This window comes from Gekko japonicus, unplaced genomic scaffold (genome assembly GCF_001447785.1).
Source record: "Gekko japonicus isolate JY-2015 unplaced genomic scaffold, Gekko_japonicus_V1.1 scaffold385, whole genome shotgun sequence".
NCBI lineage: Eukaryota > Metazoa > Chordata > Lepidosauria > Squamata > Gekkonidae > Gekko > Gekko japonicus.
In genome coordinates, this window is record NW_015162489.1 from 1,425,939 (window position 1) to 1,439,083 (window position 13,145).

The window sequence follows — 13,145 nt, forward strand, 5'->3', positions numbered from 1 at the left end:
TTACATCCTTGAGTGCATTAATGTCCATACAAATCTGAAGTGAGAACAAAGCTTCAAATTCCTTTTCCTGTGTACTGGATCCCATTGTAAAACTGGTGTTTGGTGTTAGCCATGGTATGGGGCTACCAGCCAATCAGATCTGGTTCTCATGTTCTTTTGAATTAAGAAGCACAGTGTGTATTTCAGGGCATGGCATGGTATTTACCTGCAGTGAGACTTATGTATTTAGGAGCCCTTTCCTACCCAGGAATCAAATAGATAGTCACTAGTATTGACTTCCTGGATGATTAGCATTTCCTTCTTCTATAGAATATTGAACAAAAAAAAGTCTGTTTTGGTAGGCAAGAAGTTTATTTCTGTGGTTTGCACTTTGTGAGGGAATGGGCTGGTGCTGAAGCAGATTCCTTCCAGGACTCTGGCATGTGTAAGAAAAACACCAGTTGATGGTCTCCATTTATGAGATGTATTTACCAGTATTGATGATGGGCTTTTTTGCTTTCTAGGTACATCAGGGCAATCAGCATCTCCCTCAAGTGGCCTTCAATCAATTGGAACAATGTTTACAGATTTGGACTTTGATATTGAGGAGGATAAGCTGTAAGTGCTTCATTTCCCCGTCCTTTCTTTTTCTGCCAGTGGTACAAAAAAGGGCTGGTTTAAATAGGGAGTTATTGCTGCCAGCTTCTTGCATACTTCTAGACAGTGCACCTTCACGGCAAGTGTCCCTATGCTGGAAAACAGCAGAATAAAGTCACTGAAAAATTGCACTGGGGGGGGGGTGAAACAGATTCTGGGCTGATTCACAAACTTCTTCTAAGGCTTGATTCAGTTGACACAGACTTTTTTGTGCTTGGATTGGCTGAGTGCTTGAGAGTCATGTGTATCGTTCCACAAATAGCACACATTGCAGGTATAATCATTATGAGCTATATGTGAACTTGACAGTTGTTGGCCAGACTTTGCATCTCTAGCTCTCAGTAGCTGAAAGGGATGGTATACTTCAATTCCTGCAATGGGGATATGAACAGAAGCTTTTCAGCATCTCCTAATTGTTTACAGGAAGACTTGATGCACCACTGTAACTTTTTAACAACAGTGAACCTTTCAATAATAATTCTTAAATAATCTTCAAATTACCCAGTATGGCTGCTGTCCTGGGTATACTTATATGGGAGAAATTCCACTGAACTCTGTGGAACTTGCTTCTCGGTAAATAAACATAAGAGTGCACTATCAAAATACTATTTGGGAAAAAACTATTTTTTATTTATTATACCCTGCCATTTTCCTAAATGGGAACCTAAAATGGTTCGCTGCTTCATTCTTCCCTTCTCTACTTTATCCTCACAACAACTCCTCTGTGAGGTAGGTTAGAATGAGAGAGAGTGTGATTGGCGCAAGGACATCCACTGAGCATCCATAGCAGAGTGGAAATTTTAACTTGTTTCTCTCAGTTCCTAATCCAACACTCTAACCACTAACTGCATCAGTATCCTGATCTCATATTTTTGGTGCTTTTTCCTGTATCTTGGTAGATAAATACATCCTTGAAAATACTAGCATAATTCAACTTCAATTCTCACATCAACTCCTCAACATTTGTGTGATCTTTCCCCAGCTTTTGTTTAGATAATTGTGTGATTTAGATGTTAAAAATATCATAAAAGTTTTAATTTTTTTAAATGTCCACAAGGGGACATCCTATCCAATTAGGTTCAGTACAATAGACAGTGATGCTAGAAGGAGAGAAATCTGTCTACCTATTGTCTTGAAAATAGTAGTAGAAAAAACTCCTATGAAACATTTTTTCCTGAATGAGTGAAATGCTTTTAGAGTCAAATTGGGCATGCCATAGAAACATACAGCTTTTAAATTCAAGATTCATTTCTGCACCTAGAATGTTAACTAATCTTCATGAAGGGAGCATGTGAGGCTTTCATTGCTTCTCAACAGTTGCATGCCTTCTGTTGTCCTGTTGACCTTTTCCCCTCTCCCAAAATTTCCTTTCCCCCCTGGAAAAAATTGGGAAAACCCCAGGTTTTTTTCTATGCCTTTAAAACTTCTGGAAATTTTACACCTTGACGTGTGACCCTTGTTGCCAAATTAATGAGCATCTTACGTAATATTGATTTTAACATGTATAACTCTTGTGATTTAAAAAATGTATGTTAGAAACAGTTGCTGGAAACAATTGTTATATGTTCGTGTATCTCTGTTTCACTGTAGGGGTATTCCCACTGTACCTGGGACATTGACCTTGAAGAAAGACAGTCAAAATCTGATTGGCATCAGCATAGGTGGAGGAGCTCAGTACTGTCCCTGCCTTTATATTGTTCAGGTTTGTATTTATGGGAAAGGAGCATTTTCCCTTTGAGAAGGAAAAAGTAGCTGTTGCAGGCAAGATAACAGTGAACCTGGCATTGTTTTGGGTATTTTTCCATTTGTGTGTGTGTGCGCGTGTGTGTGCACGCACCCATGCCTGGAAGTCATGGCAACTTCTGGTGACTCCTACTGGGCACAGAGAAGTGGCTTGATTGCCTGCCTTTGGCCTCCCAGCCCTGGGATTCTCTGGAGGTCTCCCATTCAAATACTTGCAAGGGTCAGCCCTGTTTAGCTTCCAAGATCTGACAAGATCGGGCTTGCCTGGGCTACCCAGGCCAGATTGGAATTCATGTTTGCACTGGACCTCTACCAGTAACAGCCTTTCACCTAAATACAAAAAAGCCCCTATCTGTAGGCCCTTGTCTGCTCTAATCAACTTCAGTGATGGCTCTGTCAAGCTAACTGCACATAGCCCAGTTTGAGCACCGTGGAATGGGGGTCCCACCAGTTTTTCTGCTCATGAAAGAGTGAGGAAGTGTCATTTTTGATTAATGAAAAGACTGTGCCAGGGACTATAGCACCCAGAAGGACAAAAGCTGCAAAGGCAGGGCAGTGAAAGGAATCAAGCAAGAAGCTGGTAGGACCTGGCCCCATAGATGTATTTAGTTGCTGCTTGTTTCCTTCCTGCTTTGACCTTCCATTATGTGTTGGCTTCCTTAGGTGTTTGATAACACGCCTGCAGCTCTGGAGGGAACGTTGGCAGCAGGGGATGAAATCACAGGTGTGAATGGGAAGTCGGTCAAAGGGAAAACCAAAGTGGAAGTGGCCAAAATGATACAGGTGGTGAAGGTGAGAGGAACGGGTTATTGGAGTGCAAAGCATACATTGTTGCTCACTCCGCAAAAGCAGGTACATTTTCTTAATTCCAGAATTATAGCTCTGGTTTCTGCTGTTCCAGGGAGAAGTGACGATTCACTACAACAAACTCCAGGCTGACCCAAAGCAGGGCAAGACCTTGGATATTGGTACGTCATACTGGTCGTCCCCCCCCCCCCCATGCTAATGCAGTAAGTAGAGTGGCTTTACCCTCTGTTCCACAGTTTCTATGACATTTTGGTGTAGTGGTTAAGTACGCGGACTCTAATCTGGGAGAACCGGGTTTGATTCCTCACTCCTCCACTTGCAGCTGCTGGATGACCTTGAGCAAGCCATAGTTCTGTCAAAGCTGTTCTCTCAAGACCAATTCTCTCAGAGCTCTCTCAGCCCCACCTACCTCACAGGGTATCTATTGTGGGAAGGGGAAGGGAAAGGAGTTCGTAAACTACTCTGAGTGAAGGGCGGGGTATAAATCCAATCTCTTCTCTTTTCTTATCAGCCAAGTTACAGCTTTCCTCTGAGCTAGGTTCATTCTGAACAGCGGAAGCCTGAGCAATTTTGCTCCATGTTGTTGCAATGATCCTCTTTGTGTGTTGCTTATATCTTTCCTGGAATACAGTGCTGAAGAAAGTAAAACACCGCCTGGTAGAGAACATGAGTTCAGGGACAGCAGATGCTCTAGGGCTGAGCCGAGCCATCCTCTGCAATGGTAAGCAGACATGCAAGAAGGAGCTCTGGGCTTCCAAGCCCAGCAATTCCAAGGACTCTGTCTACGTCTACAAAGTGTGCATTCTCCTCCAATTGGTCTTCAGCATAGAATTGCTACTTTTTTCATAATGTTGTGGGACTGAAAGCGTTACAAGGTTGTTGAAAGGATTACTGATATGTCTTGACGCATCTGAATACAAATTTTACTGTATTCTTGGTGATGCACTGTATTCTTGGTGTTGGGGGGGGGCAACAGTGGGAGGGCTTCTAGTGTCCTGGCCCCACTGGTGGACCTCCTGGTGGCACCTGGTATTTTTGGCCACTGTGTGACCAACATTGGCTTCTCTTTATGTTCTTATATTCCTTTGTTGCTGGGCTTCTGTTCTTGGGTACTTGGGTTAATCTGATGTGTGGGAGGTCTCTTCTCTGCTGATTCTGTGGCTGTCAATCAGTGTCATGACAATTTTCAGGGTTTTGGTTGCTGCCTATAGACTGTGCTACAAACAGATGGTTGTGCAAGATGGTGGCTCCTAATGCTTGTTGTTGCACTGTTGTAGAAATCCCAGCAGCAGTGTGTACAACACCTGTGCAGAGGTGGCCATTGGAATTCTGAGGGGCTCTCATTGAATAGTGCAGTTTTTGCCATTGTAGTCAGGCTGCCCCTATCTGCACAGTATATGCATCTGCCATTTCAAGATTACCTTCAGAGTCCTTGTTGCCCTCCTTAGCTTTAATGTGCCTTCATAAGATGCGTGGACAACTGAGACCCTATCTAGTGAATTTTGCCTGTAATTTTGTAGGACTGCCTGTCTTCGTGGATGTCACTCATCAAAAGAATCAACCTCTGCCCTTTTCCTCCCCCTTCTAGATGGGCTGGTGAAAAGACTGGAAGAACTGGAGAGGACTGCAGAGCTCTACAAAGGTAAATCCATCTTCTTTCCATCTTCTGCTCTGCAGTCTAGGAAGAGATTTTGTGTCTCAGGACTCATATCTGTGAGAATTTCTTCATGGATTAGATGTACTGCTTGAGCACACCTGATCCTCAGAATACTGTGCTTGCAGGTCTTCAGCTCAGGTTGCTTCCCTTGTTTTTTTTTCTGCATTACAGGCTAAGGCAATAGTGAGAAACCAGCATGAGCTTCAGCTTTAATACAATTGAAACATATTGATGTGATGTCCACAGCCGTATTTTGTCCTTGTTTCTTCTCTCAGCATCTAATTTGATGCTAAAGCCAGAGAATCTCCCGTGTAGATGCTTCATCACTGAATTATTGTTGTGCTTTGTTTTTAATCCTATCTAGGCATGATGGAGAATACAAAAAGTCTTCTCAGAGCATTCTTTGAGCTGTCTCAAACTCACAGAGGTAAACAGATGGTCATTCTCTACCCTAATATTTGACACTGTCCTCTGAACAAGAGACATATAATACGTCTTTCACAAAAAAGGGCTTTTGAACCTCGCCTTTGCTGTTGGTCTGCATTTGTGAAAGAAAGAAATAAAGTTTTAAACATGTTTGCATTAGAAATTTGGCTCAATTGGTGCAGGAAGGTGCATTTACAACTGCATCTCAAATTTCCTACTGTTAACTTTCTTTGTTTTTTTCACCTTTGTGTCTTCTGTCAGAAGTACATTTTTAGTCCTTGATCCAACCTTTTGTCCATTGAGTTCTGCACTCTTGGGAAGGGCTTTTTCACATTTTAATCTCTCTTCCCTAAGCAGAATTTTGTGTATATGTGTGGGAAGGACCTTGTCAGTTTCTCAATGCAGATTTCCTTCACTGTGCCCCTTCTCAGCTCTCAAGTGAAGATCAGCCATGTTAAGATAGCTTCACCCCACTTCTCTGTTGCTGCTGCTCTGGGAAGGGGAAGCCCCCTCCCCTTCAAAAAGGCACATATGTTTGCCTGCTCTGATGTACATAGTAAAACCTTTAAAAGAAACTTGACAAGGCATCAGTGAAGTTGGCAAGGCTTTCGTGGCCTTTTCAGTGGAGGGGGGATAGTGTAGAAAATGATGATGAGAGGTATTAAAAGTCTAGGATTATATCTCAATCTAACAGCAAGACAATATTAGCTAGTATCTAGGTAAGGCAAGTGGGGGAGTGTCTGCCATATTAACTGGAGGTGTCTGGCAATGTTTAAACTGGGAATCTTGTGAATCAAAGGAAGATTTCTAGGCAGTAATTAAAAGCACTTGAAAGTATACATAAGATTTCAGCTATAGGCTCTGATTTGTATGCTTTGCTGTTTCTGCTCAGCATTTGGTGATGTTTTTTCGGTCATTGGCGTGCGGGAGCCTCAGCCAGCTGCCAGTGAAGCATTTGTGAAATTTGCAGATGCGCATCGCAGCATTGAAAAGTTTGGAATCCGCCTTCTGAAAACCATCAAACCGGTAAATAAACAAACCACAGGGGGAAATAGGTATTTCTTGTTGGGAAGAAGTCATTTCAGTTCATGGGTCTGGAATGACTCGAGCTCAGACTGAGCATATGGAAATGGAAGCATTAATTAAATGTGTGTTTGGATTGGTGAATGGAACTGTAAGAGGACCAGTCAGCAAGAGCCCCTGCAATATCACCCACGAATGTGGCATCAGACCCATATACTAAGAAAGCGGTATCTGTCATCCAACCCATGCAGTTTGAATATCTAAAATTTGAATTGTGGTCCAAGAATTATCAGAAATATAGATGTCCACCAGTCACACCCTATTTTGAGATTACTAAACTTGTGTTCTGAAGTTCAGATAGGGCAAGAGGTCAACCAAGGTGATTAAAGGGTTGAAGAGTGGAACTGTGCAGTTTAGAAAAAGATGGCTAAGGGGGTGGGACATGATAAAGGTTTACAGAATTATGTACAGGATAGAGAAGTAAACGGATAGAGCTTTTTCTCCCTGTCCCATAATAGCAGGACTTGGGGACACAGACAAGAAGAAATACTTCTTTATTCAATGAGTAGTTAAACTGGAGAATTCACTGTCAGTGGATATAGTGGTGGCCGCAAGTATAGATGGCTTTAAAATGGAGTTAGATGGATTCACAGAGGATACATCCATCAATAGCTACTAGCCATGGTGAGTAAAAGGCACTTCAGTTTTCAGAGGCAGGAGACCTCTGAATACCAGTGCCAGGAGGCAGAATCAGGGGAAGGCTTTGGTCTCTAAGCCCTGTTGGTTGGCTGCACTGTGAAACATCGTGCTGCACCAGATGGACCGTGGTGTGATCCAGTCGGCTCTACTTATGTAAGTACTAAATTGCTCTGCTTTGCATTATTTTTCCTTTTTCACCACTATCTTTTCTTTACAGATGCTGACAGATTTGAACACTTACCTTAACAAAGCCATTCCTGATACACGACTAACCATCAAGAAGTATTTGGATGTCAAATTTGAGTATTTGGTGAGCGATTCTCTGTTGTTTTTAATGATAGCAAGGTTAAATTGTTTGTTAGAAAATTTGACAGTCTGAAATTAGTTTCAATCATTCTATTTGCAAGATGATTTAAATTTTTCTTTTGGGTGGTTTGCTTTGATTTAAACATCCAAAGCATGGGGTTTTTTTTAGTTTATCCAACTATAGGCATTTTATAGTCATGACTAAAAGACTCAAGAAATTGATCCATCTCTTGCAAAACAATGACTGGCGGCAGGCACTCTTTAGGAAGTGAACAAGGAGCAGAAAGAAAGATCAGTGATAGAATGATAATGTACGTTCACCTCCAGTTGCTGATATTATAGTCCAGGGAAATGTTAAAAGTGAATGTACATTTCATGGATGTTGCAGTGCTTATCAACTACCAGATAAACCAAGCCACTAGAGGGAAACTGGAACAACAGCATACTTGCTTGTTAAATGAACTATTTGTGTGTTAGGATTGCAGTGGTGTTCATAGCTCATTGTTAGGAGTTAGGTAGGGCACTGCTTCTTTCTGCTGAATATGTGAGAAATACTCAAATGCTTTCACTGTGCGAAGATAACTGGTTTCAAATTATGTTTTTAGTAGCACTAAAAGGGGTATAGTGGTAGATTTGGTATCTATTTTGTGAAATACTCACCTTCCTATTTAAAAAAAATTAAAAGGAAAGCAGGAGCATAATGATGGGATGTGGTGGTGCCCCAGATGTTAGGTGTGGACCATGCAGCCCAGAAGTGCTGTGTAATGGGGCAGGATATTTGTGTTACAGATAAAAAATGCCACAGGAGGGTTTTCTTCAACATAAGAGTTCACCTTTCTTTGGGCTTGCCATGCTGTAATAGCATAAATGTTGGGACTTAAAGGCTGATTTAAACTAAACTAAGGAATGTTTCCTTTTATTTGGATCTTAGTTTAATTTCCTTGCCTTTTGACAACTTTGTCTTAGGGGTGTATCTTTTACAGTACCCCTTCCTTCCTTCTGCAATGTTTACTACTTGCTAATGTTAGTCTGTGGTTGTTATCCTGTGGCCTCCATCTGTCTCACCTCATCATATGTGCTCCCAGCCAGTGCTATCTTATTTATTTAATATCATCATTTTAATGCAATTCCTTTAATAATATATGCAATGATGGAGATTTTTTTTAAAGATCTTGATTTCTCCAGAATATAACTTTCTTTCTCAAGCCCTCATTACTTGCATACATACACATTTTGAGTGTTATTGTAATGAGCCTCTTGCTCTTCCTGGCTTTGAACAAAGCCTTTGCATACAAAGGGGTAATGGCAAGTTAATCTTAATTTTATATCTCAGATAGCTTCATGCTGTAGTTGTCGTGCTGTTAATGTTGTATGGTGCTTGGAATAGCAGTTATTTGTTTATTAACAGGTATCTGTTCCACTTTTCTGCCCAAACCTGAGTGCTGTTTGGTTTACCTGAATTTTTAAATGCAACAAGCAGCTAATGCAAAAACATTAAGGGATGCCTGGACACTAATCTAGAGCAATGCATGCACCTCTGCATTCTACTCTGTCTGTTTGGGTGCTAGGATGGTCTTGTAATGTTGGGCATTTCTTATTCTTTGTTAGTCTTACTGTCTCAAGGTGAAGGAGATGGATGACGAGGAATACAGCTGTATTGTAAGTACTGAGGTTTTGGTTTCCCCAGCTGCTTCCTATATATTCCCATAAGAGCCTGCTGGATCAGCCCAGTGGCCTGTCTGCTATAGCATCACCTCTCACAAAGTGGACAACCAGTTGCCCTGGATGGCCAAACAGCAGGTCAAAGAGGCCAAGGCCTTCTCCTAACATTGCTTCCCAGCATTCACAGGCAGGCTTATTAGTGTGTCTAACATTGCAGACTTAAGTGTAAGGGTGGGTGAACAGCATGCAGGCTCACCATTTTCAGCACTTTTTTTTAAATCTTGCATTGTTGTGCAAGTTGTTACCATTCATGGCACCTTATAAAATGCATCTTTTTTTCCTGATTGAAAAGATGCATCAAAAGAACCTGCTGTAAGAGCTAAAATGAGAACACAGTTTAAGTGCTGTGGTTTAGTTTGCTTGATAATATGGTTTGTTTTATATTTATTTTAAAAGTTGTAGCTCTGCAGACATAGTTTTATGGGGCCCTAGAGGCAACTAGCAACATTATATGAACAACATCAAACCAAATCTGAGTAATCTAGACTACCCTAGTTATTAACATCTGCTGCAAAATGGGCTATGAATTCTCTCGTTTTATCCCAACCCCCAGTTCTGCATCACATGTCCAGTGACACTTGCCAGTTCTTTCCTGTATGACACAGAAATGGCAGTCATACATTCTAGCTTCCAGTACCCTGACTCACTGTAAAATCCAACAAACATTGGCTATTCCAAGTTTTATTTAGATCACTTGAAGCCCCATCTTAGTCACTTGGCAACCACCTTACAGAGCCTGGGTACACAATGTGCAATCTAGTGGTCAAGCAGAACTACTTCCTGTGGTTTTTCATTCTCTCGAAAAGTGATCATATTCTCCAGCTCATGGTCCCACTTCAGAATTAGACTGGAAACCATACAGTCACTATTACAAAGGCTTAAAGGTGTTGTTTGAGGAGTCCTGCTCTTGGGAGCTTTTTGGCCCCTGGGAAAGGGCTGGAGGGAGGTGAATTTCAGGTTCCTTTTCTCTTTAAAAACAGGATTTGGTCAGGAGAATGGGAAAAAAGGGAACGAAAAATGTGGAGATCAGAGTCTCAGGCACAGGTTTTTATTTGGTAGTATGAACATAACATACATGGCAGCAACATGGCAGTTGACTGTATGCATCAATCCTTTTAAAATTATGGAGTAAGCATTTGTTTCCCTGAAATGGGCTGGAAGAGCTGACATCCGTTCCTGATTTGTGGTACTCAGGCCTCTGTGTTTTGATCCCTTTTGCCATGTGACAGGCCTTCTGATAGAGCTCTTTCGGAAATTCTAGTTGCCCCTGACCTCAAGCTTCCAAGCCTCTGCTCGTTCCTCAGCAGAAGCTTCTTCAGAGTTCATGCTTTTAATATTTGGCTGTCAGCCAACCAGTGCAGCATCACTGATCATGTGGGGAGCTGTAGTTTCCAGAGCTGCATCATGGGGAAAATGCAGCCATGTGTGAAGCCATTGTAGAATTATTATCAGTTGCTATAGTAATTTTGTGTGTGAATATTTTGTGTGAGTGTGTATGCCTGGAAGTCATGGCTGACTTCTGGTGACCCCTAGTGGGGCTTGGATGTTTCAGAGAGGTGGCTTACTATTGCCTGCCTCTGCAGTCTGTGCCCTAGTATCCCTTGGAGTTCTCCCTTTCAAGTACTTGCCCTCCTTAGCTTCCGAGATCTGACGAGACCGGGCTTGCCTGAGCTATCCAGGTCAGGGCAGTTGCTGTAGTAATTATGATGCTTTTGCCAGGCGCTGGGGGAGCCTCTCTACAGGGTCAGCACAGGAAATTACGAGTATCGCTTAATCCTGCGCTGCCGCCAGGAGGCACGGACACGCTTTGCCAAGATGAGGAAAGATGTGCTAGAGAAGATAGAGCTGCTGGACCAGAAACATGGTGAGTGGGGTTGCCCTTCCACTAGGCCCAAAAGGGAACTTGTAGATTCCACTGCAACAAAGACTCTTACCTGCTTTTTAAACATACTGGGCCTGCAGGAGGGGGGAAACCAGGTCCCCTACAGCTGAAAATTCGCCCTGCCATTCAATCATGTCTGTACTTTCACTTGGAGCAGAATTGGCAATTTCCCCCTCCCGTTGAATTCCATCAGTGACTGCTGACAATTATTTAACCATTTGGGAGCCATTGCTGCAGTGCTGGGATGGGTAGCTGGTGAACCAACATCCTTTTTTTTTGGTACAAATATCCAGCAGTACCATGATGGTACGGAAGAGGGCTACAGGTAGGCAACTGGGTCCTGAGTCACGCCTCTCTTTGTGATATTTCAGCCGTTGTTGAAACGTACTTACTTTTCCCTACTGCAATGGGAACAGAACATTAGGCTAAAATAATGGAAGCAGTGAAACAATGGGAAACTGAGTTACTGAGTTTAGAACATTATGAGAACTCGAATGACAGAAGGATTGAGGAAAGACCTGAGTTGGAAGAGTGTGTTTGTATCATGGGAAGGGAGCTCCCCTAGGTGGAGCTAAAAGACAGCGATCCGGCCCAATAGTGTGGGATTCTTTTAAAAAGAGCTTTAGCAAAGTTGGGTAGTATGAGAAAAGGATACACTTGTGTTGGAGGAAGGAGAAAGAGGCGCATCAGGGGAACATTCAAAATCTTGTGTCCCATCCTAATCTTACATGTTGGAGCTGGATTGAAAGGAAACGTTTGGTACTGGAGCTTCCTTGTATCGAGATTTCTGCATCTTGGGGTATTGGGATTTCTGTGTGTAGCAGACGATCTTATTCTGGTCTAAAAACACTTGCTGATTCTGCCTGGTTGAACTGATCCATTTTGGATGCCTCCCTCTGCAGCCATAGGTTGTTTGGAAGCACTTTCCCTTGATTTTTTTAGTAGAAGATCTTATTTTCAAGTACATATGTACTTTGGATCTCTGTATTCAGGCAGTTGATTGTCCTATGGCATTGGAAAATAGTAGCTTTTGAGATATAAGCCAGACTGCTTAATACAAATATTCAACTAGTTTTAAGGTAGATGTGGTGGGAGCTTCACACATCCAACTGTGCAACAGGGAAGGGTACTGTCTGCCATTCACCGTAATCCTGGCTTTCCTCCTCACAGTGCAAGACATCGTCTTCCAGCTCCAGCGCTTTGTTTCCACATTCTCCAAATACTATGATGACTGCTACGCTGTCCTGCGAGATGCAGATGTCTTCCCTATTGAAGTGGATCTGGCTCGTACCACTCTGAGTTATGGCCAGAAAGATGTCTTCACGGATGGAGCAGAGGAGGAAGAAGAGGAAGGAGGTGGAGGTGGGGAAGGCAACAGAAAGGAGGAAGAGAATGGTGAGAAACTCATCGATGATGCTTGAGCTCATGGACGTGATGAGGTGGAGAAATCACTGCAGAGACTTATAAATTATATTTCTCTAGGCACGTTGTCCACAGTGACTCTTCTGTCTGCAAAAGCCCACCCCAAGGAGTTGAGAATCTCTTTGGATGTGGGTTCTTGGGGATGGCTTGTGCCTCAAGTGCTTGAAAGCAATCCCATGTCTGAAACAATTCTCTCCTTCCTTGTCTGGCTGAATGATCTTTCCCCCAAACCCCTCGCCCATCTGTGAAGCTGAGAGAAAGGAGTTGGCTACATGGGAGCATCCTTTGGCACTCACCCTCTAGCACTGAAGGACCATCCCTTGAGTGTGCAGGACAGACATTTCCACTAGCCATTTCCCTAATGTTTTAGTTAACATGACCAGCCTGAGGATATTTGATGTGTTCCTTCCTCTTTTAATCTCTACTACTGTCATTAGGTGGGTATCAAAGTGAGAGTGTGTCCCGTCCCTACCACAGGCCGTGTCCCACCTCAGATAAGGAGGGAAAGCAAGACAGATAAGCTTTGGAGAAACTAGACAGTGCTTAGAAGGGCATCCAGAAGAATCATCTGGTCTCTGTAGTTGCCATCCTCACAGGATCAAATCAATATGGATAGGTGATATGAACCCAGCGGTGGGAGTTAGATCACCTTAGCCCATGCTCCCAGTCCCTGGTGCTTTTCAGTCGCAAAGACTCACGGTTGGGCTTAACCAAATATGGTCCTTAAGGGATTACACAGCCTGCCTTGTAGAACTCTTTGCATCTCTTCTAAAGCCTTATACAGTATTTAACAAACTTATTAGATTTGGAAACCTTGCCTAT

At 42.7% G+C, this 13,145-nt stretch overlaps 1 protein-coding gene across 1 annotated transcript; it reads left to right on the forward strand.

Moving 5' to 3' along the window:
- The first annotated feature begins 525 nt into the window (after positions 1 to 525).
- PICK1 (protein interacting with PRKCA 1) lies at positions 526 to 12,322 on the forward strand. Its single transcript, XM_015405983.1, has 12 exons — positions 526 to 597; positions 2,227 to 2,338; positions 3,043 to 3,171; positions 3,281 to 3,347; positions 3,818 to 3,907; positions 4,775 to 4,828; positions 5,208 to 5,270; positions 6,162 to 6,295; positions 7,209 to 7,301; positions 8,906 to 8,956; positions 10,739 to 10,883; positions 12,072 to 12,322. The coding sequence occupies exons 1-12, from the start codon at positions 557 to 559 to the stop codon at positions 12,320 to 12,322; spliced, it is 1,230 nt and encodes a 409-aa protein (XP_015261469.1). The 5' UTR covers positions 526 to 556.
- Positions 12,323 to 13,145: the final 823 nt, after the last annotated feature.